The following is a 26,796-nucleotide window of genomic DNA, read 5'->3' on the forward strand; positions in this document are numbered from 1 at the left end:
CCTGTAATCCACTTGCTCATCTTTCCGCGTTTTCAGCAAAGCTATTTCTCCTACCTTTGGGTAGACACTCATGGCTTAATGTTAAACACAGTTAATACGTTTTAAAATTAACTTTATTCATAGAGCCGTAAAGTTCACCTGTTTGAAGCTTACAATTTGATGGCGTTTAGTATATTTACAGAGCTGTGTAACTGCCTTCCAATTTTAGAACATGTCCGTCGCTCCAAAAGGAGCTCTCATGCGCATCCCAGCCCCAGCTGCAAGCAGCCACTCATCTGTCTTCTGTCTGTGGATTTGCCTTTTCTATCCTTTCTCATTCTCCGAGAAGGTGGTCATGCACTGGGCCAAAGAGGCAACAGTCTCTGAGTAGGTGGGCGGCTTCTGGGAGGAGCTGAGGTGCGGAGGAGGCTTGCTGGGGTGGGGTCAGGGCTGCTGACCCTATTGTCCTGCTGACAGAGTCTCCGGGAGGGGGTGCCTTGACAGAAAACCTCTATTTGAATTTTAAGACGTGCTTGTGCTTGGCTTCCCAGGTAGCCCTGGAAATCACTGAACTCCTGATGCTAGAGGAGACCCATCTGCCTTGTCTGACTTGGCACTTCTCGGCCATCACAGCGTCTTGATTCTAGCCTAGTAGTTTTTAGCTCAGCTTTTGAGGGACTTGACTTCTATGATGTTTTTGTACAGGACACTCAGAATACAGATGTTTATTTGTTAGGAAAAAATTCAAGGATGTGCCAATTTGAGCAGCTCTTTATTTACAGACCTAAGACTGGCTTCCCATCTTTCTCTCAGACAGTAGAGGGGAGGGGAGGGGCCCTTTCCAGAATGTTTTCCTTTGTCTTGAGTGTGAAGAGCAGTTGAAGAATGCCCCAGGGATTCTCTCATCTTTATCTCATCTCTGATGACGCCTACCACAGTATTGCACATAGTAGGCAGTCAATAAATAGACTTTGGATGAGTCGAAGTTTTGAACAAATCTCTGGGGAAGAAAGCCTTTCACTGAAACTTATTTCTCTTCTACCCAGTGCTTTTCAAAGTATTCGTTATTAAATTAGAAGGAACTAGCTTTTAAATAAACTGAGTTTTTATTTTCTAGGGCTTCTTTTCACCTCAGATTCCTAATAATATAGCTCTTCACTTGGGGTATATTCCAGCATTGTCACATTGGGGCTGGAGTGGGGGTGGGGGGCAGTTGTCTTCTTCCCATTTATTTAACTTCCTTTTACAGGGGGCACCTCCATAGTCAGACAGTCACCACCACCTCAGACATTGTTATGAGCTCCTTGATGGGAAAAGATATATTAAACACATAGTGGGATTTACCTACTTTGGATCATAAAGGGATTGGAACCCAAGCGCTCTTCGCTTTTCATTGGAAAATACATTTGCCATGAGTTAGATGCTGGATATTAATTCTACCAGCCCTGCTTTCTCTGTTCTTTCCTCTATGCGCAATGCATGATTTCTCCTGAGAGAACACCCAGTGTCTCTGAAGCGACTGATTACCTGAGTGGGGAAGATGGGCCAGTGGCAGAGCCCTCTGGTTCTGTGTCACATGTGCTTGATTCTGAGCACAAGCAGCGAAAGAGTTGTTTTCTAAACAAAGAGGCTCTTTACACACAGGAGTTGTGTGCAACACACACCTCTCCTCTGTTCAAGCCCAATGTGTATTTAAAGCCAGGGTCTTTCTGGCTTGACATACTGTAAGGCCCTTATTATTTATGTATTTGTATGTAGCAAACTGGGCTATAGCTCAAGAGCTGGGTAAGTAGCACTGCCTCTCAAGAAAGCCACACCTGTTCTTCACTGTCCTGAAAAAACAGGGATGGGGGAGGGTCAGATTCTAACTGGTTTCCATGGAATGTACATAGGAACACAGGAGTTTCTTTAAAACTTCAGTTGGAATTCAGGAGTTGAGTCTAGAGAGGTGTTCTGTGCCTGAGTTCTGCAGGAGTCCAGAACCTTAATACTGCTTAATAGCTCATAGTAGTAAAGTATACTGAATATAGATGAGTGTTCCAGAAAAGGAAATCATTGCCAAGTCATGCAAATATAGAAATGATCTTACTAATTGGGTAAGATGGTACTAGAGATGTCTGATGTCCAAAGGTCTTTGTGACAACAATTTGCAAAATTATTTTGTTCAATAAATCACTTGAAACACATTCACTCTAGACCTTTATTTATTATTGGTCCCTTAACCAGTATAAACTTAGGGTGATGGTAGTGACTGTCTTAGCCAGCGGAGTCTATTCACAAGAGAACCAGATCACCTGAAAATAAATCCAAATTATCTCTGGATACAGCTGCACCTAAGTTAACCTCCTGTCACCAGAGAAAACTATTAATCTGTGTCTCTTGGTGGGGGGGCAGCTAGGATGGAGAGATTTTGATAGCATCATTCATGTGAAAGAGCCTTGCACCAGCATCTTTGCTGATAGTCTGACTATGTGTAAGGCATAGTAGGTAGGCAGGTTTTGTTTGTTTGGCATTTGGCCTACAGCACAAAGAAATTTAGCTGAAGATTCAGCAAATGAATGGATGAATAATTTTGCTGTGCCTCAAAATTGGCCTCTTGTTGTCTCTTCAATAATTCTTGGTTATTGGGCTGTGTCTAACCAATAATTGTGTTAAGACCTTGTGGAAGGGATTAATATCCGGAAATTGGGATATAATTGGGATATAATTTGGGAGCTTCACCAGGAAATGCAGTAGCCTGTGGCCCTGCCCTCCTGCCAGGAGCTCCTCTGGTGCTGGTGACTTCTGTTCTCCCAGCTGGGATGGTCTACCTTCCTTGCATGTTTCAGGACACATCTTTTTAAACCTGTTGCAGCAGTGAAAGAGTTAGTTCTCAACCCTGACTGCACACTGGAGACACTGGAGCTTTAAAAATTGCTCACATCTGTGCTTCCCTCAAACCAGTTTATTGAGTTCTGTTGCCCGGGCATCAGTATTTTGAAAGCACCTTAGGAAAACCTCTGCTATAACGGAAGCTTCAGCTCAAGCCATAAAGAGCCTGAACTCCGCCCCCCTCACTCCGGGGTGGGGAAGGGTCTTCTGAACAAAGTTTCTAATGATAACAGGGGTCAAAAGTTGTCAACACCAAAGTTCCCAGAAAAGATGGATTTAGCGCAAATGGAAAACATTGTTTTCATGTTGCTCCACTGAGGTGACTAAATGTGCGCTCACAAACCCTCTACAGCTCACATCCTGCTTCCCTTGCCCAGTGTTGGGGGTGAATTCCCCTCCTCGGCCCCATAGGCTGGCCTGCCCCATTCCCCAGGACTTCAGTGGTTGGAGCACAGTGTTTCCAGGGAGAAGGGCACATTTGCTGGGTGCCTACCACGTGCCAGGCTGTTCTAAGAGAGGTCCCTTGCGCTCTCTCTTTCTACCCTTAAAATAATTTAAGTATCATTTTCGTCGTTGTACATAAAAGAAAAAGGAAGCAGAAGCTTTACAGGTTCACTCAGCTAGTAGGGGGCAGAACCAGTTTTGAACCAAGTTCAAAGTACACGATCATATCACACTATGCTGCCATCTGTGCTCTGCTAGTTTCTACCTTTGTGGCTGGGGATGAAGATGACTAGAGGAAGGGTGCCTTGAAGGGTCCGAAGAAATCTTTCCTTTAAGAAGAGAAGTGCTCCAGCGTATTCAGCCTCAGAGAATGAGGAAATCCGTGTGTTCTCTGACAGCCATGGAAACTTACCTTCTCAAATGCTGGGGAAGCTTGAGCTTTTGCAATCCAAATGGCTGACCTTGAGCTTAATCACTCGGTACCATAGAGTCGTGGAGTTGGCTTTGTAACTAACTGGACAGGTTCGTAGGTCTGTAAGGGATGGGGCTCCTGGAGGAGCCTACAACTTACTTCCCGTCCTTGTCACTATCCTAACTGCACCTAAGCCTTATGCAGTCACTTTTTTTTTTTTTTTTTTTTTTTTGCGGTACGCGGGCCTCTCAGTGTTGTGGCCTCTCCCATTGCGGAGCACAGGCTCCGGACGCGCAGGCTCAGCGGCCATGGCTCACGGGCCCAGCCGCTCCGCGGCATGTGGGATCTTCCCGGACCGGGGCACGAACCCATGTCCCCTGCATCGGCAGGCGGACTCTCAACCACTGCACCACCAGGGAAGCCCTCAGTCACTTTTTACAAAGCTTAGACAGTTTGTTGCCATCCGGAAATTCTTACTCGTATACAACCTCGCCCTGCAACTCAAGACCTTTCCTTCTTGTCCCACACTTTGGAGTTTGTAGAAGCAGATTCTCAGCCACGTTAGGAAGTCTAGTTTTCTCAGCCATGACTCACTTCACGAGAAGCTGTGCCTTCCCTCATCTTCCTCTCTTTGTTGCCCGCACTAGAGAGGAAGATGAGGGAAGTGGCAAGAAGACTGTCCACAGGCTCACTGGTGGACTATAGCACTGACATTCTCTGTCTCCACGAACCCATTTCTGTCCTCAACCACCAATTTGGCTTAATGCCCTATCAAGCTAAAATTTTCCTCTTCGCATCTCTCTCTTGCCCTTGCTCATCTTCCTACTTTTATCTCTTGTCCACTGTTCAACATTTGCCCATTTGGGTATTTCCCATAAAATGCATACAGTTTTTACTTGGCATCAGGATGTTCACAGCATTCCTGTTCGCCTCGATATATAGATTTACCAAAACCATTTAGGCATCATTTGTGAAGCCATTTAAGGGGACTTTTGCCCAGGTTAGGGCATGTGTCAGAACTGAGTCATCAGGGACTTCCCTGGTGGCACAGTGGTTAAGAATCTGCCTGTCAATGCAGGGGACAGGGTTCGAGCCCTAGTCCACGAAGATCCCACATGTGGAGCAACTAAGCCCATGCACCACAACTACTGAGCCTGCACTCTAGAGCCCGCAAGCCACAACTACTGAAGCCCGCACGCCTACAGCCCGTGCGCCTAGAGCCCATGCTCCACAATAAAAGACACCGCAGTGAGAAGCCCATGCACCGCAATGAGGAGTGGCCCCCGCTCGCCGCAACTAGAGAAAGCCCGCGCGCATCAACGAAGACCCAGCGCAGCCAAAAATAAATAAATAAATAAATAAATTTTTTTAAAAAAAAGAACTGAGACATCAGTGCAAGCAGCTAGGGCATAAACATACGCACAGCTGTCTGCTGTCTGGGTCTGTGAGGAGTGCTGAGTTATTACACGGGAACCATAAGAGGCTCTCACCTGGAGAGGGGAGAGCTGTCACCTGAGTCACTTGTTCCTTTTTCTCCTCCCCTTGAGGGTTCGTTTCCTTTTCTGAAAGCTGGTTGAACAGAATGATTTAAGTTTTTAGTAGGTCTGTCCATAAACAGCTGAGTAATACCTTTCCCCTCACTCCTGCGAGTTGCACCGGAGCCAGCTGAGTGGGAGGTGCCTGTCTTTGGCCTGACTGCTCTGTGCTTGTCGATATTTGGGTCCGGAACCTATGACCATTCTCGTTTTCCTGCCCGATGTCATTTCCTGCTGGTGAGGTATTATCGTAGTCAAGGGTAGACTCTGGAGGCAGACACTTCCACAAGTGAATCAACTCAAACACACAGGCAGTGTTACCATGGGCCATGTGTATAACCTAAAGCTGACAATTCTTTACTATTAAAGAACCTGTGTCCTCACTTAGAAAGCAAGAAAGAAGAAAGCCCTCCATCAGCACAATTTTAGGCAGGTGAACCTGTGTTGGGCCCTGTGGGGTGGGGTTGGGGGGTGACCCTTGAGTTAAATGCGAAAGGCTTGATTTTTTATTTTTTAATTCTAAGCCCACTCCAAGTTGGCCAGAGAGGAGATTGCAGAACTGCAGCTGTGGACACTGGATGGAGAGACCCAGTCCTGGGTCACGGGCAGTTGGATTAGTTGGATTAGTTGGATTTCAAAGAGAAAGGGTCTGTTTGAATGAGCAAATGTGCACTGTCTGTCTCCTCTGTGGGAGCCCAGATGCTGTGGACTGTATGTGTTGGGGACAGGGACAGTGTAGTCAAGAGGAGCCTTAGGGGCTCCCTCAGAGGGGGCGTTGTTCTTCTTGTTCCTTTCAGTGTTTTCCCTACTTTTTTTTTTTTTTTTACAACTTTATTGGAGTATAATTGCTTCACAGTGGTGTATTAGTTTCTGCTTTATAACAAAGTGAATCAGTTATACATATACATCTGTTCCCATATCCCTTCCCTCTTGTGTCTCCCTTCCTCCCACCCTCCCTATCCCACCCCTCCAGTCGGTCACAAAGCACTGAGCTGATCTCCCTGTGCTATGCGGCTGCTTCCCACTAGCTATCTACCTTACGTTTGGTAGTGTATATATGTCCATGCCTCTCTTTTGCTTTGTCACAGCTTACCCTTCCCCCTCCCCATATCCTCAAGTCCATTCTCAAGTAGGTCTGTGTCTTTATTCCTGTTTTACCCCTAGAAATGTCTTCATGACATTTTTTTTTCTTAAATTCCATATATATGTGTTAGCATACGGTATTTGTCTTTCTCTTTCTGACTTACTTCACTCTGTATGACAGACTATAGGTCCATCCACCTCATTACAAATAGCTCAATTTTGTTTCTCATTTCCCTACCCTTGCACTGTTGTGCACTTTCTTGCCATGTGAATTGCTGGACCCATTACTCTCCCGAAAGGAGCTTCTCTTTGACAATGTGAATTTAAAAGAAACTTGTATCCAGTGACACAATTAGACAAGCAGGTGTGGGGATGGGGAAGTGGGATTTCGGTTTCCCCGGGTGATTATACTTAAGGAGCTGTGATCTTGCTGGATGGGGGTGGGTGCAGCTGTGAGCTCTGTGTCGGAAACGCTGCAAAGTGGATTCCAGTCCTGACTCTTCGAGAATCTAGCTGTGATAGCCCTGCTCTAACCCTCCACACCTCTGTCCCAGGCCACAGCCTGAACCTGAACCTAATGGAAGTTTCTTGAGCTTGGGGCTGGGAAGAGAGAGCCCTTCTCTCTTTGGGAACCAAAGCTCTCTGCCCTCCTCTTTTACCATATTCAGGACTTGGTGCAGAAGTGAGCCGAAGTAGAATATTTCCAGCCCATGTCTGCATTTGTTGGGTCTTAAAACTCAATCACCAGCAATTAGTGCAGAAGCAGTTATGCCAACTCAAACATTTCAGGCTAATTAAAACCTTCTTTGGCTCATCAAACCCACTGTTCTGCATCTGAGGACGAGTTAATTGACAGTGAGATTAAGCAGGCTGAGATTATGGGAAAGAAAAAAAAGCACTGACAAGCTTTAAAAAATCTTTATGAACATTCTTTTTTAAATTGAGACCAGAGCTCCCATCTTTCTAAGAAGAATTCTGAAGCAAGCTTGCAAACTGGTCCACTCCATTAACCTGTCCTCTGGGTTAGTGACAACAGATGCCAGTCTTGACTTTTCTCTCTTATGTGCCACATCCAGGCCATCAGATCCATCTTCACTAGCTATTCAGAATTGGGCCACCACCCTGGTCCAAGGCACTGCCATCTCCCACCTGGTCTATAGCCAAAGACTCTTACCCGAACTCTGCTGTACCTGCACCCCTTCACAATCTATGTCACACCCAGCAGCCAAAGTGATCCCATTCAACCTAAAAACTCAGTGGCTTTCCTTGTCACTCAAGAGTAACACCTGCGTGGCCCCCTTCCCCTCCCCACCACACACACACACACACACATGCTGATTTCTGTCCTGTTTGCCCAGCACACACAGAAGCAGGCCCTTGGCCCTCTCTGTTCATCTGCCTGCAATGCTTTCCATCCCAATCCTTCTCCCTCACTTCCTCCAGGACTTTGTTCAGCCATCATCCCAGTGAACACTCCCCCAGCCATTCCATCTACAGTTTCAACATCGAGCCACACCCTCTCCCCATCAGGCACGTTAAGATCCATACACCCTTCGTACTCCCATTCCTTGTCCTATTTTCCTCTTTAGAGCTTAACACTTCATAACATATTGTGCTTGTCTGTCTTGTTTAATTTTCAGTCTCCCCATCAGAATGTAAGTTCCATGAGGACAAGGATTTGGGTCACTTCATTCAAAGCTATATCCTCCGTTATGCCCGGCGGAGTAACTGGCACTCAGTAGGTGCTCAAGAAATATCAATACTTGAATGACTTCTGAAAGCATCTTCTCCAGGGCAGCTGCCACGTTCAGTGTTTTGGTGTAAAAACTGGCTTACTTCAAGGTGACTTCCCTGGACATACATACAGAGATCAAGACTTGGCTCAAAACACCTGCCCCACTTGGAAAAAACCCCACAGCCTCTGAGTCGTTCTGACCAAGGCAGGTTCTCAAACTTGGTATTGTAGTGGACTTTGTAGAAGAAACAGATCTCTAAACCCCCTGAAATACATCAGGGAATCCTCAGTCTGAGAAACGAGCTAAAGTTTGGTACTGTTAAACTGTCTTTCAATTGATCCTATGAAAAAGGTGTTTTAAGGTAAAATATGTTTTACTAAATTTTTTAGATTATAACCAAAATGAAAGTAGTAAATTTAAAAATTTTTATAAAATTTGTAGACCTAAGAAGAGATTCCAGACAGAGAAACTCTTAAGATTCCAAGGCCTTTTAGAGACAAGAGTTCCTGGATCTGGATGAGGACCCCTAAAAGGAACTGGTAACTCATGGTAGCTACCTTTTTTTTTCTTTTTAAACTGAGTTTTCTATATTGCAGGATTTAAAAAAAAATTTTTTTTATTTTTTGGCCACACTGTGTGGCATATGGGATCTTAGTTCCCCGACCAGGGATTGAACCTGCGCCCCCTGCATTGGAAGTGTGGAGTCCTAACCACTGGACTGCCAGAGAAGTTCCTGTATTGCAGGATTTTTAAGAGGATTAAATGAGAAAGTACATGGAAAAACTTTTCGTCCAATCTGCCATGCAGAGCCATGCAATGTTCACGTCTTCCTTCCTTTCTGCACATTCAGTTCAATCCATCTGGACCTACAATTTCTACAAATTTCTGTACTGTCTTTTTTCATTCCATTGTGCCTCAGTAGAAGGTCCCTCCAGCAATCTCACTTAGAAAACTACTTCCTACCCCGCAGGGCACCAGAAGGAAAGAGGCCAAGGTGAGATAGGCTGGGGGACTTGGGGCAATTATGAACAATAAGATACAAAAACGCCACAAACCGTCATTTCTGAGGTGCTGGGAGCAAAAGCAGGGTACTGGGCGTGCCCCCTGCACACAGCGCCACCAAGCAGGGGGGCAGACCACCTAAGCCACCCCAGCTTCCCAGCCCACCAATTCACCCCTATGCATTTAAGGGACCAGCTTGTCACCCTCCCCCGCTTGGGGAGCAATCGAGGGCACCTGTTACTTGGTTTCACTCCCACGTGCTGCAGCATGAATCCCAGTAAAGCCTTGCCTGAATTTCTGGTCGGACCTCCTATCAATTTCTACTGATTAAAGAATCCAAGGACCCAGGTCGGTAACAAAGGCACTAAAATTGTGCAAATTCAATGGTTTTCAGATTCATGCTTTTGGAACCCTTAGTTCAAATGAAATCTCTCCTGAAACCCTGACATTTCCTGGGTACTGGCAGTTCAGGGCTGGGGCAGACAAGCCCCTGCCCTCGTGCCCTTCATGACCTTCTGGAGGAGATCCAACCTTACATATGTACTGTAGGTGAGTGTGGCCACTGAGGAGGATCCGGGAAAGAGTTGCCCACTGCCAGGGCAGGTGGGCACAGTGGGCGACACAGCACAGGACACACCTCGTGTACTGGTGACTCCCAGGGCCCTCCTGTGTCAGGATGCTTGTTAAAAGTGCGAGTTTCGGGCTTCCCTGGTGGCGCAGTGGTTGAGAGTCCGCCTGCGGATGCAGGGGACGCGGGTTCGTGCCCCGGTCTGGGGGGATCCCACGTGCTGCGGAGCGGCTGGGCCCGTGAGCCATGGCCGCTGGGCCTGCGCGTCCGGAGCCTGTGCTCCGCAACGGGAGAGGCCACAACAGCGAGAGGCCTGCGTACTGCAAAAAAAAAAAAAAAAAAAAAAAAAAAAGTGCGAGTTTCCACCTCCCAGGATCGTGTTTCGGGAGGTCTGGAGTGGGCTCAGAAACTTGTGCGGCTTTAAATGCCCTGGTGCTTCTAACACGCACCACCAACACAGGGAATTCTTATTAGCTAAATCAGAGCATTTAAATTTTATCCAGAGGTCAGGGGCTTTTAAACTTGGATCTGTGGTTCCTTTGACGGTTTCTGTAGACATTTCGTGTGCTATTGAATACACTGTATTTTTGCACATTATACATCTATACTTTTCTAGCGAAGAGAATCCATCACATTTCCAAGGAAGGACTTCTTTCTTCTCATTCCTTCAGATGCAGACTTTACCATTCAAGTGTGCCTGTTGATGGTGCTGGGGAGAGCCCAGACTCTGTGTCAGGCAGAGGAATGAGATGGATTTAGAGACACAGGGCTGGGGGAGTTCATTTGCTTAGGCACTAGCGACACAGACCCCGTAGTGCACCCTTTGGAAAGCCCTGAAAGGACGATGTATTTGGGGCTGAGCTGGAAGAATAAGAAGGAAAGGAGGCAGCTGCAGGGTCGCTCGCAGGTCGACCACCAGCCTTCCCCAGAGAACTGGAGGCCAGAACTGGAGGAGGGAGGAAGAAATGGCAGGTCTTTGAATTTCTCCACCTTCTTGGGCAGAGGGGCCTCCATGGGGATCCATGATGCCGGATTGTTTATCGCCAGCTGGGCCTCAGGGAACCAGAGGGAGCCTTACTCATTGCCCTGAAGAGCTAATTAAGAATCACAATTAATTACTTTGTTGTATTCACAACAGAGGCTGAGGGATGAATTTCGTTCTTCCAGATCTAGAATCAGCTCCTCTCTGCCCCTCCGTGCTCAGGCATTTGTCCAACAAGCAGATACCCAGAGTGGACATGGGACTCTACCTCAGAGGGTCCCTTCTACACAGGCTCTCCTTCCAAAGCGTAGTAGCTAACATTTGGAAGTTTCTGGGGATCTGGCTCTCATTCATTTATTCAAGCAGGATTTGTGGCCCCTACTATGAACTCAGACAAATGTGGGGTTTAAGTAGGGTGATCATACAGAGTTGACTATTGAACAAAACAGGTTTGAACTGCATGGGTCCACATGGGCAGATTTTTTCCCACTAAATGTGAGCTCCAGAACTATACAGTACGAGGTTAGATGAATCCCTGGATGTGAAACAGCAACTATGGAGAGCCAACCATAAGTTCTAAGTGGATTTTTTTTTTTGATGTGGACCATTTTTAAAGTCTTTATTGAATTTGTTACAATATTGCTTCTGTTTTACGTTTTGCTTTTTTGGCCACGAGGCATGTGGGAACTTAGCTCCCCGACCAGGGATCGAACCCGCACCCCCTGCATTGGAAGGCGAGGTCTTAACCACTGGACCACCAGGGAGGTCCCTATAAGTGGATTTTTGACTGCCCGGGGTTGGCACCCCACTCCCCAGCATCGTTCAAGGGTCAACTGTAGTTTATTGTCCAAATCAGGACACTTGTGAGAGTAAGAGGGATGCCTTTAATGACACCAGGACAATAAGCGTAAATCTAGGTGAGCTGGGGCAGGGCCGGTCTGGTCACCCTACCTGGTGAAGGACAGGCTCACCGTCCACCCAGCAGGATGTCAGGACCCACGCAGGCGTGGGGCCCCTCGGGTGGGATGAATCTGTGGACACCCGCAGGAGAGTCTTGGAAGGATGTGGAGGCTTAGCTCCTCCAGTTTTCTGTCTACATGTGAAGTGAAGAGAGGATGCCCTCAGTCAGGGCCTGGCCTCTGGGGTCTGTTGGTGGTGAGGTATGGAGCCAGAGAACGGATTTTTGCCTCGTGCAAAGCTAATAGACCTCTGGGAATCTTTGTGCCTCTGGTCTGTCTTACTAGCACTGAACTCTAGCCTGTGAGTTAACCAGCTCTGGGAGGAACAAATAGAAAAGGCCAGTTTATTGATTGCATGTTTCTAGAGTGCCTACCGGGCGCAGAGTTCTAGCTATGGGCATAAGTAACAGCACATGACTCCAGCAATTCCAGCCCAGTGGTGGAGCCTGGAGGGGATTTTGTTAGCTCCCAGTGGGGACATGTCCTACTGATGCTATCAGGAAGGCTTCCTGGAAGAGAGGCTCTTTGACTCTGGTCCTGTAGGACAGGATTTGCCAGATGCAAGCCACTGTGATAGTTCTGTGGTGGGGAAGGCACGTTACAGCTCTGTGGGATGGCCGTAAGCTCTGGGAAGAACTCCCTAACAAGAAATCTGGACGAAACTCAATCCACACACGGCATTGATCTCAGCTCACACTCCTCTCATTCCTCCTGCTAATTACCATCTGTAAGCAGGCGCCCCCTCCGGAGAATTAGTGGCACCTTAGGGGCAGAGCCTGGAAACCATACTGAGCATACTGATGTACAAATTTACATGTTTTCTTTTTTTTTTTTTTTTTTTTTTTTTTTTTTGTGGTACGCGGGCCTCTCACTGTTGTGGCCTCTCCCGTTGCGGAGCACAGGATCCGGACGCGCAGGCTCAGCGGCCATGGCTCACGGGTCTAGTCACTCTGCGGCATGTGGGATCTTCTCGGACCGGGGCACGAACCCGTGTCCCCTGCATCGGCAGGCAGACTCTCAACCACTGTGCCACCAGGGAAGCCCCCAAATTTACATGTTTTAAACCTGCCTCTTTCCCTCCTGCTGCAGCTGCCCCTCCTTCGAGGTTTCCAGAAAAGCAGGTCACTCACTTTCCCTTTCTATAGTACACAAACGTGTGTGTGTGTGCGTGTGTGTGTTGTAAAGAAGAGACAAGAGATGTTCCCTTGTTCAGTGACTCCCACACCAGACAGCAACCGAAACATTGTTGAAAGCGCTGATTCCTAGATCCCACCCAGTCTGGAAATAAAGTTTCCCCAAGTCTGCTCTCCATTGGTTCTGGGTGTCCTCGGAGCAGTGGGTCCCTAACCAGGCTCCCGGGCTGGAGGGACAGCTCTTGTCCACCAAACTCTCCCTGACCCTGGATGAAAATGTCACTCTAGGAAATGACTCCCCCAGGGCCTCGCAGACCCCCAGAACTGCCTCACGATGGCGCCAGGCATGTAAAGGGGACGACTTGTTCTGAGGGTGCCCTTCACCTGTCTCTCCTGTAACAGCTCCCTTCTCATCCAGCTGCCTCACTGCCCCTGCGCCCCATCTGCCCACGGGGCTCTGGAGACACTCAGGAAGGAAGAGCAGCGAACTGGGTCTGTGTCTGTCAGTCCAGGGAGCTCCCGGGCCTGGATGGAGGGAAGTGGGAAAGAAACAGGGGAGGGTGGCTGAGGTTTTGTGTCCCGTAAACCTTGTCTGGCTTGAGGCCACCATGGGCACAGGCTCAGAGATGTGGAAAAAGCAGGGGGCTGAAGAAGGTGGCGACTGCAGAGGCTGACTGACCCCTGTTCCCCACGAGGACAGACAGAAACGGACACTGAGAAATCCACCCAGGGAGAGATGCCGAGCACCGATCCTTTTTCCTGTTTTGACCTTGTACTGTTTGGGAGCTGTTTCTTCTCAACTAGATCTTGAGTTTCTTGAAATGGGAGGCTTGTCTTACTTAGAGTGTTATTTCCATACTGGGCACACAGTGGTGCTCAGTAAATGGGGAATGACTGGCTGTTGGACATGTGTGTGTCTCATGTCTGGGTCTACCTCTGTGTGTCCCTAGGAGTCTCTCTGTGTCCATCTGGGCCCCCCTCTGTGGCCCCAGGGCCCCCCTCTGTGCCATGTCTGCCTCCACGCCTGTGAGCCTGTGTGTGTGCCTCCTTCTCTATGTAAGTCCACGTGCTGGTGGTCACTTTCTGCATCTTAGCTCCACCTTAAGTCCCTTTTCTGTTCTTCTGCTAGTTAGTCTCCTCCACAGGAAACCAGGTCTAGAGGCTTCAGCCTCGCTGGGTAGCACCTTACATGGACCCTCCCAGCAGGGAAATGTCAGACTTGTGTTTCACTTCCCAGCATCACCTGCCACGCTTGCTGACGTATGTGTTGTTTACGGGCTCATACCCCAGCAGGCACCTTGTGGCCCGACTCTGTTGATGAGCTGGGGGTGGCAGCCGTGCTGGGGACAGGGCTCTTTCTGTGGTCTCTCACTGTCAGTGGGGCCAGAAGGCTGGTGTGAGGACTACCCTTGTGGTCTCAAGTCTCCCCCAGCTTTATAAATCAGGGGGCTGAAAGGGTTAAACAGGAGACCCTAAGGGCACAGGGGTCTGGGAACTTGCCTGCTAAAGAGGAGAGTCTGTTAATGAGGCCACTTTCCAGGAAGGCCAGCAGGCCAGGGGCTGTCTACAGGGAAGCAGACGCTAACGAGCAGGCTTGGCTGCGAGGAACGGGGCGGAACGACGTTAATGAGTGTAGGACCCAGAGAGAGGGCCTAATGGCTCTGGTGGCATTTCAAAGCCAGAGCTCAGCGGGGCCGTGACCAGGGGCCCCGGTGATGAGGGGATGCATGGTCAGCACAGGGCCGAGAAGGGGCCTCTCCCAACTGCAGAGGGAGCCGGTCAAACTGCTCCCTCTTGCTAGCCCTGCTGCACGAGGGTTAGCGACTTCGGGGCGCTCCAGGGCAGGCCCTCCAGGGAGCAGGCCCGTGCGGTAATGAGTGGCCAGGACTTGGCTCTGAGGCTGTGCGGAGGCCTGAGTTCTCTGCGCTGCTCCAATTAGCACTCAGCTCCTCCGGCAGCAGGGCTCTCCAAGTGGCCTACTGGGGCCGAGCCATTTGCAAGAGCCCCCGAATGGAAGCGGCCATCGTGTTGCCTCTGAGGGTGCAGGAAGACTTTCCAAGACCCGCAAAGGTTCTGTATCCGGGGGACGCACGAAGTCAGGGCGACCCACCCCTCTCAGACGCACAGGTGTGAAACGGCGCCGCGTATCTCACACGTGCACCGCCCGGCCCAAGCGCCAGAGGGCACCCAGGTGCCCCGGGTGAACCACCAAAGGAGCTTGTTCTCCAGACAACAAAGCCCTTCGCAAGTCTGAGATTTTTCATTTCATTTTTCCCAGCCAAATTTAAAGAGGACTTAATCAAGTGGCCAGTTGACAGATCATTTTTGATGATAAATCACTATGCAATTTTGGGCACGCATCTCGGAGGGAATTCAGAGAACTGGGTGACATCTCCTTATTTGTGTAAGGCTTCTCAGCATGTAGAGCTATAAAAATGGAAAAAGAAAATGATGCTGAATCCTGATTCATCCATAGATACACAAATAATTAATTTCTTATCTGTTTCACTAAGATGTGTTTTCAGTATTTTCCTTTTTAGGTTTAACGATTACTTATAAAAATTTTTAGTATCTATGTTGTTTTAATCAACTGTACATTATATTTTACATCAAAAATTAGTTGTAATAACTCAAACCAGAAGACTTTCTAAAAAACTCTTAGAATCTTTGGTCACAGGAAATTATTTCAATTCCGATTTCTAAATATATATTTGTGGCAGAGAAGTATGATAAGGTGAGCAATAAAAAACTTGCAACGGTAAAAAATGCTGCATTAGCAAAAACAATTCTGTAGGGGGAACGGAGTGAAAATACAGGTTCAAAGAGAAAAGGAACCACCTAAAATTTCCAACTGTTAAAGAAGAGCAGGTTGTGGGTTTTGTTTTTTTGTTTTTAAATAGATGAGAGTATTAAATCACTGCTGTGTTTGGATTTCATAAGATGGACTTTAAAGGGTTGGGGCAGTTTTATTTTAAAATGTAAATATTTACCAAATGCTAGAAATCACATCCCCTCACAAGTTTTAAAACGTATGTGAGGGCTTCCCTGGTGGTGCAGTGGTTGAGAGTCCGCCTGACGATGCAGGGGACACGGGTTCATGCCCCAGTCTAGGAGAATCCCACATGCCACAGAGCGGCTAGGCCCGTGAGCCATGGTCACTGAGCCTGCGCATCTGGAGCCTGTGCTCCGCAATGGGAGAGGCCACAGCAGTGAGAGGCCAGCGTACTGCAAAAAAAAAAAAAAAAGTATGTGAAAAATATTAGATGTCAACAAATGTGCAAGATGGGACACATAATTTTTAAAAAATGGGGGAGGGGGCATACCTAGAGCGAAAGCCCTTTTGAACCCCAGCCTGATGGCTCCTCTGGCCCCTTGACTCCCACCTTCTCCTGGAGGGAAGGGCGGATGGAGGCCAGGATGGAGATGGCCCTGGCTGTGGCTCACGGAGACTGCAGTGGGGGGGAGGGGGGCTGCTCTACACTTCCCTCCAGATTCCAGAACAGGCCATGGCCTGCTTGGGGAGCTGGGCCTCTCCTTCACGGTGAATTAAACTGCCTTCAGCTGGGGAGGAGGGGCAGATATTGGCCTGGGCAAAGGATAAGGGACAGACCCGCAGGCACAGGTGGAGAGGGAGAACCGGCCCCAGGCCAGGGCGAGAGTCTCTGCAAATGATGATGGACCCAGCCCACCACTGCCCTTGGCCCACAGCACGCCTTCAAACCTGAGGGGAGGCCGCGTTTCCACAGAGGCACAGTTTATTTCACAGACAAGTGGAGATGTTGTTTCTGAAGGGGAGGCCGAAGCCCAGTCTCAGGTGTGGGCTGAGGGATTCGTTCCAGTCACCAAAGACGTACTTTGGTTTCTGCTATTTCTACCCAACTCGTCCTCCCAGCCTGTTGTCCCCCACGCGTCTCCTCCCCGTTTCCTCCTACACCGTGTATCTGGTTGGCCTAAGCATGTACGGCTGCCCTGGCAACGTCTTCCTCCCCACCTGCCCCTCCCCAAGGCCCTGAATCGGTGGACCAGGCTGAGAAGAGGGCTCTCAGGAAAGCAGGCAGCATCCTTCCAAGGGTCCTCGCGAGGGGCAGGAGGATGGGGTGCAGGTGAGGCTTCTCTAAGTGAGAGTCCCAGGGACGAAGCCAGTGGAATGAATCTCTTACTCCAGTTGCTGTGCCTCCCTCCAACTGCAGAGGGCGCCACAAAACTTAGAGGCAGAAGGCAGGGGGTGGGACCAACCATCACCCCGCCGCTGGTGGGAAGACCCTTGCCATGAGTGGGACAAAGGAGCCCCAGGTCTGTCATGAACTAGCTGTGTGACTTGGGCAGGCCCTCCCTGGCTCTGGGCCTCAGATTCCTCATCTGTGAACAGGGCGACAGTGAGGATCTAGCCAGAGAGGCTGGCGTGGGCAATGCCTGAAGACCTGTGACCCGCTCTCCTCCGGGGGTTCCCGTGACTTCCCGGCTCAGCTCCTTCTCGCACTGAGACTTAGGGTCCAGCCGGCCCTGGTTCCCGAGAGCCCCTCGTGCTGCTGCATAGCCTCCCTCCTGCCGGCCTGGAGAGCTGGTCTCCCCACTCCCTCTGCCCCCATCAGAGCCTGCGCAGCCAGGAGAACCCAGAGAAAGGTGCTGGAGGAGGATGGGGAGGCTGTCCCGATGGTGGATTGATGGGCGAGGTGAGGGTACTGAGGGGTCATACAGCGGCCGTCTGCTTGATGCTGTGGAAGCTGATCCGCGTGGGTGACGTGGGGATGGACACGGCCCGGGCCCTGGGGACTCGGAGGGAGTGATGGTCCTGCCAGCGGTGCCACTTCTTCCTCACAGCCGAGCGCACCTGCAGGGGAGGAGGAGGCTCAACTGGGCCTGTGGAAGCCAATCCTGGGTCCCCACCAGTCCTCTCCCCTGCTTCCTGCCCCTTGCAGGGCCACCAAGGGAGGCTGGGGCGGCCCCCCTGACTGCCACCCTCACATCCAGAGACCGGCTGTTTCCAAAAGCAGGGTCCTTCTCACCTCCTCTGCAGCCCTGACCTCCTCTACCTCCTGAAAGACCTGCATTGCTTACCACAGCACGCAGCTGAGATGGAGAGCTAGTCATTTCAAGACCTGACCGTCACTGGTGCTGTTCTATTCTCATTTGTATTGCAATGGAAGAAGTTTTTCTGCAAACTGGATCATGTCCCCCACATGCCAGCCTGGCACATGGTTGAACAGAATAACTGTTCCGTAAGCACTCATTGCTTGCTTGCTTTAGTGGCTCCTTCTCTCCCTGCCCTCCAGCACATGCCGGTCTCCACTGTTGGACTTTCCTATCTGGGGTCTGCTTTAATTGACAGACCCAGGCATGCAGACCCCACCACTGCCCTGTGCACGGGCAGGTGAAGAGGCCTCAGGATGGCACTGGCATTCCTCTGGGGTGTCTGGAAGGTCTCGGGCCCTGAGAGGGTGTCTGCTCTTTGCCCCAGCACCCACTGTGTGTCCTCACCCACCACAGGCCTGAGTAAACATCTCGCCCAAGTCCGCCGCGCTGGGATTCTGGGCCTTGTAAGCTAACCAAGCTTCACCAGAGCCTGGCTCCCTGGAGCCCACCCAAATGCATGTGGCCTTCTCTGCGGCGGTAGGGGACAGGAGAGGACGTGCTGGTGTCTTTCTGCTCCCTGGGTCCATAAAGGCCTGGATGCACGGCTCATACCCGACTTGCTCCTGGCAAGCGCTCTCCTGTCATCACCTGTGTTCTGGCTTCCTTCTTCTGTGAGCCCCTGTGGCCTGGGCTCCTGCCCACCCAGCTCTCCGAGTGCAATGGGAGAGTCAGTATATCATTTCTGACCTGCAGAGTCAACCTTCTAAACTGGTTGGAGTCCCTCAGGCAGGATTCCTGTCTCCCCAGAGCTGGGTGGTTTCTCCAGACTTCCCCTCCCTTCTCCAGAGCAGAGCTGAGCAGAGCCAGGGACGCCCAAAAGGCTGGGGGGCTCCCCTCGAACTTCCCTGGAGTGGGGTCTGAGGACAGGCCTCCCGGGTCTGGGGTCATACCTCTCCATTGAAGAAGCAGTAGAAGACAGACACAAAGAAACCCTGGGAAGGAAGAGGGAGAGGTCAGTGACCTGCTCAGGGAGCCACTCTGCCTGGGGGGTCGGAGGGTGGAGTGGGGACAGGATGACTGGGGGAACGCTCTGACTCAGGACCCCGGAGGCTCAGAGATGGGTAGGCACCCCCATCGTGGAGCAGGTGTGCCGGGGTCCACCACGAGTGACAGGCTGCCATGAGTCCTCAGAGCAGGGGCTGGGCCGGCAGGAGGTGCAGGCTAGGGTGACCCTGACCCGGTCGGGGGTGGGCCCACCTGGGCCCTGGGGTGGGAGTGACGGGGCCAGGGCCTGGGTTCAGGGTGTGCACGCACTTGTATTTCAGCGCATACGAACTAAACCAAGCCAGCAAGGGCACGGGTGCCTGAGCACGCCAGGTCAGGGGCGCTCACTGTGGCCGAATCCCACTATGTGCCCCACCTGGAACGACTGCAGGAAGGAGTTGAAATAGATGAACACGATCTGTGACAGCTCGTCCTCCCCAGGGTTGATGAAGAAGAGCATGTAGGTGACGCCCAGAAGGGGCAAGAGAACCAGGGTGGCCTTCACCGCCTTCCTGGGGAGGGGGGGAGGGGTGACAAGACCCATCTGAGCCCCTGAGGCAGGTAGGGCCTCACTCGCTGGCATTTCTTCTGGGAGCCTGAGCGAGGGCCCTGGGTGAGGACTCAGAGGACCCTGCCCAGAGGCAGGGGAATGGCCCAGATGGCCTCCTCATTCCTCCCCTGCTGAGGGTCAAGGCACCCCTCACTCACCTGTACTGGATCGTCTCCGATGTGGTGGATGCTCGTAACTTTGTCATTAGGATCCGGACGATGTTGAACAGAAATACAAAATTGATCTGGAGGGACAGGGGGCAGAGAGGGAAAAAGGAAGGATCACGAGGTGGGGATGAGAGGAGAGGCAACCACCTCCCCTGTAACCCACTGAGAATCCACGTCCCACTTCACTCACCCAGCACCTGCCTGGGGTCCCAAGGCCTCTGGTCCTCCCTCACCGGGGCAGGCAGGTACCCCACTTGCCGGGTCCCCTGTCACCGGAGGGCTCCAGAGCCTGCTTCTCCACACCCTGACCCGAGGGAGGAAAAGCAGCCTTGGAGGCCGTGCACAAGGGCGCAAAGGTCACTCCTTCCTGAGGCGCCCAGAGCTCTGCCCGGCCCGCCCCCGCTGCTGCAGGGCCCCCACTTGTCAACTGAGGGTCTCCCTGAGGCCCTTTGGACAGAGGACAGCCCTGCCCTGGTGGAGCAGACCCGGCCAGATGGAGTGATTAATCTCTCACCACTCGTCCCCTGCACCCAGGAAAACTCTAGATTCTTCGCAGACACGCCTGCGGCAATGGAGATGAACAGGCTGCTGGGCTGACTCCAGCAGTTGGCTCCTGGAAAGGCCTCATTTATCTTCATTCTGAGCCTTCTCTCAGCATCGGAGCCTGCCGCTCCCAGCCTCTCCCCGGGACCTGCCCGTGTGGCCTCCCGGGGCAGCCCTGTGCTGCATGTGGTCTCTGTGAGTGCGCTAGTGTCCTGTTAACCCGTGTCGGCTTGTCTGTGTGCCTGTGTGCTGCCTTCTCAGTGCTCCCCGTGGGTCTGTGCTCTGTGCTTGTGTGTGTGCCTTGGTGTGTTCCTGTGTGAGTGTGGACCTGGGGACAGGGACACAGCTGTGTCTCTCTTCATCCACCTCCAAGTGCGAGTAGACAGGAGAGTGAGTGTTGTATGCCTGACACCCTGGGGATCTCTCACAGGAAAGTACCCATGGGTCAGAAGGAGATACATATTAGCCCAGGGGTGTCTGCTGGCTCACGTGTGTGCACATGTCTGAGTATGTGCGTGTGTTTATGCACACACACACACACCCCTCCCAAGTCCCGGTCCTGAGACTCCGTCATTTCTGGAGCCTCCTAAGTTCTGAGGCTTGGGGACACAGGCAGACACCATGGGACGCACATCCCTGTGGCCTCTGGGTCACCCCTAAGCTTGAGGATGCTCTGGGGCCCTGGGGGGCTCCCTCCTCAGCCACGGCCTGCTGCTCCAGTGACCAAACTGGCACAGCCTGGTGAATCCAGGGTGAGGGGCGGTGGAAGCATTCAGCCAGGGCTGCCCACGGCCTGCTGCGCCTTGCTTCCTCTTAAGACCTAATAATTTCCAGCTCCTGGGTTTCTGGTCTATTCCCTTGGATCATGAGGTCACTTTAACACATAGGCCGATCCTAATTTCCTCATACAAGTGATACAACATACTTGACCTTTTCCGATTCTTCATGACTTCTGTGAGAATAGAGGTGGTTGGAGTCAAAATATATTCTCATTTCTTCCACATTTCCCTGCATTAATTCTTATTCACTAATCAATCGTCCATAAACCCACTAACTAATTCACTCAGTTATCCACCCACTTATCCATCTATCCATCCATCCATTAATCCATCCAAATATTACTCAACCATCCATTATTTTATCTACCCGCCCACCCACCCACTTATTTAACGTGTAACATCCATCCATCCATCCATCTAAATATCTACTCAACATTCATCAGTTTATCTACCCACCCACCCACTCACCCACTTATTCAACAGGTAACGTACATACATCCACCCATCTAGTCAATAAGCAATTGCTGAGCACCTCTGGGCTACAGGGCGCTGTTCCATGTGCTGAGGCAAGAGCAGGGACAGGAGCTGGTGTGGAGGGTCTGAGAGACAAGGCCTTATCCCCTCTGCTCACCCTAGGCAGGAGCTGGTGATGTTGCCCACACCCCACCTCAGGCTGGTCTGTGCAGCCCCAAAGTCACTCTTTCCTTTTGGGCTTGGTTCCCAGCCTCCCCCTTTACAACATCTTCTCCACCTCACTTCACTGCAGGCACCTTCCCCCCTTCCCCAGGGAGCCGCTGACACCGCCCTCCCACCTGGTTTCCAAACCCTCCCCATCTGCGCATGTGCAGAGGCGGGCGGGGAGGGAGGAAGGAGGACTGACATCCCTTCCTCCTTGGCTTCAGACACGGTTCCTCCTGTCCTTTAAACCCAGGCTGGGAGAGGCAGTCCCAGCCCTTGGGGGTGTCCTCTGCTCCCCTCCAGCTCTGGGTCTTGGGGTGCTGCCATCACATCTCAGCTCCTTGCAGCGCACATTCACCACGTCCAGCAACATAGCTAGCCTGCTTGTCTACCTGGACCTGTGAAGCCTGGTGAGTCTCAAAGGCCCAAGTCCTGAGTCCTACTGCGTTCAGGGCCCTGGCTGGGCCACAGAGAAAGCCCAGACAACTCACATCCCTGCTCACAAGGCCCCTGGACACCAGGATTCTCCCACTAGAGTATGCACATCAAAGGCGCTTGTTCCAAATGCAGCTCTTGGACACACCCCAGAGATTCCCAGTGGCAGGTGGAGGCCCTAGGATCTACATTTGGAATAGGGGCAGCCGGGATATTGCTGGGGAAGACACCACCCATGGAACAGAGAGTCAAGGCTTTCACCGGACAGACCTCACGTGCCACACACCATTCACCTGTAGCTGCAGGGGACAGTTCTCAGCTTGGGGCTTTCTCTGGTGCCAGGGGAGCTAGCTCAGCCTGAAAACAGGGAGAGGGGAGCTGGAAATGTGGGCATTCAAGGTCCCCAGGGCAACCTCCACTGATGGGGCATGAAGCATATGGGTAAGTAACCCTGCTTCCCGACCAGCGGTCAATTCTGAGACTCTTCTATGTGTTGCCCCATGGAAGCCTGCTCATCACTTAACCTTTATCGGTTTCCTCCCTTCCTTGTCTTCTACTCCCACCCCTCGTTGTGTTTCCTGGGACCAGCTCCCACATGAACACCTGGCGCCAAGTCCTTGTCGCATGGCTCTAATTCCAGCTATTCCAATTGGCATCTGCGTGGCCTTGGGCAAATTACTTAATTAACGTTTCTGAGCTTCTGCTTCCTCGTCCATCCAGTGGGGAAAGCCATGGAGCCCGTCTGGGAAGGTTGGCACAGGTTCAAATACTCATGGAAAGCACTGAGCTCATGCCTTTCCCATGCGAACAACAGTGACAACAGCCTCCTGCAAACCCAACCAGCCAACTCACTTCCCAGAACCCAGAAATGAGCACGGGCCTCTCAGACAGCTGTGGACCCCTGGGGGAGGCCAGGGGTGGCAGGGTATCCAAAGGAAAGGATGGCGGGAGGCGGTGGGTAACCGGCCCTCCAGTCTCAGCTCAGCTAGCTATTAGTGATGACCTTGGGCAGCTGTTTCATCTCCCAGGTTTTTCATCTGTGAAACGGGGAGCATCATCCCTACTTCCGGGCATCGAGGATGTGAGGACTGGGAGTAATGAAGGTAGAGCTTCTGGAAGGGCTGAGCTTGGAACCTGGAAGCCCAGCTGGGTGTGGGCCAGGTCCAAAGGGAAAGACAAGCATGGGGCTCTTGGTGAGGATGGAACCGGAGAAGGGGGCATGGAGAGGAGGCGGGAGTTGGGTATTGCCACTGGGCCTTCCAAGCCTGTCCCCCTTCTCTGTTCATTTCCTCACTGCTGTCCAACATCTTTGCAGAGGGGGCTCGCTTCCCACCCAAGCCAGCCTTCCTTGGCTGAGTCCCAGGCTCATCAGAAGCCCTCTCCCTCCAGGATGGGCTCTCAGCAGGTGGCAGGGGGGGATGGGTCTCATGGGGTTTCTGTTCACACTGGCAGAGGGGGGAATCAGTGACTCATTGCAGCTAGGACTCCAAGGACAATGACTCCCCCCTCTGACTGCTGACAAGGACTGGCTTCTGTCTCTGAAATGAATGGAGCCCTGATGGTGGAATTTCAGGCAGTTGGTAAAAAACCTTCCTAGTCATCTCCGGTTTGTATACATCAAGGACACTCCAAAGATGGGGGGTCAAATGAATCCCTGAGGAAGTTACAAAAGGGAGGGGAGTAAGGAAGTAAAAAGAGATAAACAGTCATTGTCTCCAGGGTAGAACAAAGAAACCCCCATTAGGCACCTGCTGTGTGCAAGAGCGGGGTGGTGCTCCCTCTCAAGCTTCGCACAGGGAGCAGGTGGCCCTTTAAGGAGCCTGAAATAAACAAGCCTGAAATAAGTCTTACGTAAATGCCAGTTTCTTATGGGGCTTTTTTGTATGTCTTTTTTTTTAGCGTATGATATATAATGGGTTCGATTTTTTTTGCAGAATGCAGCCTCTACTTAAACTCTACCTTAATTAAAGCTCGTTGTGGTTTAGAGACATGGCGGCAATTATACCTTAGATGTTAATACATTTGGCAAAGGGCGGGGAGCTGGAGGAGGAATAATTGCTCATTACGCTTCCATTGTCCCACTGCTCCAGGCTGGGGGTGACGGGCTGGGCCCTGGAGGGGGTCGCTGCGGGTAGAGGGAGATGTAGGTCTGGGCTGAACATAATCCCGCGGACCCTTCTCTTGCCACCAGCTGCCCCCTTGCCTGGCTTTTACCTGGCAAGGGGATGTCAGATGTCGGAGGCACTAGAAATCTGCCAGTCAGATTTTCTCTGCCCAAAACCTGAGGGCCAGAGAGGGGAGAGGGCTGCATCAGGGCATGGAGCGTGAGGAAGGGAGAGCTGGGAGCGGGATGCCAGGCAGCGGGGTGGTGCATACAGAGTGTGTGCGGGGGGGCCGATCCAGACCCTGTCCCTCCCCAGCATCTCTGCTGGGTGGGTCCTCTGCTGTCCTCCTGGTGCCCAGCCCTGTCCCACTTCCCACTGAGGACCTACCAAGAGCACGAGGATGATGGGGCCCTGGTAGATGTAGTCCACCAGGTCGCCAGGCTCCTTGCCAAACCAGCACCTGCAAAGATGGAGTGGCTGTTAAGTGGCCTGCTGAACCACAGCCTGGGGATCACTGCAGCCTCGGGGCCAGGGTCCTCTGCTTGACTCTTTCTGAGATCCAATCTCCATGGCTGTTCCTTCCCCCGAAGCCTGGGTGGACAGCCCCAGCCCCACTGACAACCCTGGCTCATACCTGGGCTGCCTTTTGCCCTACATGGAGGGTCTGGTCTCCCCAGGCAGACTGAGGCAAGCCCTAGGTCTCCTCCCCCTTCTCCTTGCTCCCTCGCCCCATCCCAGGATGCTGGGCCCAGGGCTGGACATGCAGGAGGCTCATGAATGGAGAGCTGGGCTCCCCCTCACTGGCCAGGGCCCAAATGCCTGTACCACCTGTTCCCGCATTGCTTGGAACCCACCTCTCCTTGTGCCAGGCACTCAGACACACAAAGCAGCAGATGTGGAGGCGGGAGCCTTCTCCTAGCCCGATCCCTGGCCTCATTCACCCAGGGAAGGAAGCTTGCTGCTATTAGAGGCTTGGTTATTCTTTGGGGATGCTGGGGGTGAAGAAGCTTCAGGGTCTGGGGGAAGGGCTGGCCCAGGACCCAGTCTGGCTCTGCCAGCAACTCCTACTGGACCTCAGAAAGGGCCCCACAGAGTTCAGGAAATTCTGTGTCTTCTGCAACTTCAGAGGTCATCCAGTGCACATTGCCTCAGGTAGGATTCTCCCCTGCAGCCTCCCAGCACTGTTTCTTTTTCCTTTGCTTGAACACCCCCTTTGATGGGAAGCTCACTACCTCTAAAGGCAGCCCTCTCACTCTTGGGCAGCTTTTATCATTAGGAGCTCTTCCTAATGTTGAGCTCTTAGAACCCACGCCGTTCCTGCCCCCTGCCCCCAAATCCCATCTGCTCCCTCCATCCTCAGAGACCCCTTGAATATTTGTACAGAGACTGACGTTCCTTTGTCCCCTCTTTTCTCAGCTGGTGGCACCCAACTTCCCCGCCGTTCTCTGCTGACCTGCAGCCAGAATTGCCATCATCTGGGCTGAGGCTGAGTATTTCAAAGTCTCTGGTGCAGAGAGGGTCCCAGCATGGAACACTGCACCCCAGGAAGAGACTGGGATGCCAGAATAAAACAAGCTTCCACTGGCTTGGCCCGGGCATCTGTGAGAGGCTCAATGCCACAGTTGGAGCTGCTCTGAGCTGAAAGCCTGGAGCCAGACTTGCCGCATCCAACTGCAGGAGGAGGCCTTACCAGAGGCTAAGGGGGTCATGCATTGGGTGCTTAAAGGAACGATTCCTAACTCAATTCAACAAAGTTGACTTGACACCTATCGCATGAGTACCTCTGGGCGCCAAGGACATTTTCTCAATTTAAGGACAATGGAAAAGTGAACTGTCCTGGCGTGGCTGCAATTCTTGCCCCGTGGCTGACCTGTCCTAACATCCCTCTGAGCCCCATGGCTGGCCTGTCCTTACTTACTTTTCATTCTCATAGTAGAGTTTGCCAATGGCCCAGGCGATGATGATGGGGCAGGGGATGCCTGAAAGAAGGACAGACACAGCTGCAGTGGACAGACAGATGGTCAGGAGCCCCTCTTGTAGAACACAGTGTGGGGGGGACCACAAAGGGCTAGGATCTTGTTTGCAATCATCTAACTGCAGGCCATCCATGACCTTGAGGGGCCCTGTCCCTAGACCCCTGCCCCCATCCCTCCCTCACTCTCAGCCATCCCCTCCAAGCAGGTCAGAGAGATGAGGGGAAAGCGTGATTTTCTGAGGTTTTTTGATAGAGAAGTGGAGCTGGCCAGCTTTTCTTTTGAAGCCAGAGACAAAGGTCTTTGGATTGGCCATTCCAGGCGAGAAGAGGAAGGCTATCTGTGGACTGTCCTTTCAGAGGGACTATTTGCTTCTTCCTCTCCAGCACGGAAGGGAGTGGTGGCTGCATCCTCGGGCTGGCCTGGGGATGGTAGACAGGAATGTGGTCCCGTCCTTGGACCCGAGATGAAGGGAGGTGACCCTGTCAGCTGTACCCTCTCCCCACTAGACCCTGCAGGTCCCCCCAGGACCCTCACACCATCCAATGAAGAGGAAGAGCCGCTTGCGCAGGCGATCGGTGGAGTAGGTCATGACGACGGCTGTGTGCAGGTAGCAGCCCTCCACGAACATCCAGGAGAAGTTAGTCACCACGAAGTAGTTGAAGCTGGTGGTGATGCAGCGGCACCAGACCTGCACGGGGCAGGCAGCAGTCAGTGGCTGCCTGGGGCCAAAGCCCAAGTGCAC

The 26,796-nt window shown here is 51.8% G+C and overlaps 1 protein-coding gene across 5 annotated transcripts in view; it reads right to left on the reverse strand.

The window, feature by feature from the left end:
- Positions 1 to 17,394: 17,394 nt before the first annotated feature.
- The window catches only part of CRHR2 (corticotropin releasing hormone receptor 2), a gene marked incomplete at both ends in the record, with an annotated part of 44,679 nt that continues 35,277 nt past the window's right edge, over positions 17,395 to 26,796 (reverse strand). For all 5 annotated transcript variants that reach the window (XM_082633159.1, XM_082633158.1, XM_082633162.1 and 2 more), the window contains 7 exons: positions 17,395 to 17,535; positions 18,728 to 18,769; positions 19,198 to 19,333; positions 19,530 to 19,615; positions 24,466 to 24,538; positions 25,997 to 26,057; positions 26,589 to 26,742. In XM_082633159.1, coding sequence (XP_082489285.1) covers positions 17,395 to 17,535; positions 18,728 to 18,769; positions 19,198 to 19,333; positions 19,530 to 19,615; positions 24,466 to 24,538; positions 25,997 to 26,057; positions 26,589 to 26,742 — 693 coding nt within the window. The remainder of the gene's footprint in view (positions 17,536 to 18,727; positions 18,770 to 19,197; positions 19,334 to 19,529; positions 19,616 to 24,465; positions 24,539 to 25,996; positions 26,058 to 26,588; positions 26,743 to 26,796) is intronic.

The sequence above is a fragment of the Mesoplodon mirus genome (assembly GCF_964341445.2).
Source record: "Mesoplodon mirus genome assembly, chromosome: 9".
NCBI lineage: Eukaryota > Metazoa > Chordata > Mammalia > Artiodactyla > Ziphiidae > Mesoplodon > Mesoplodon mirus.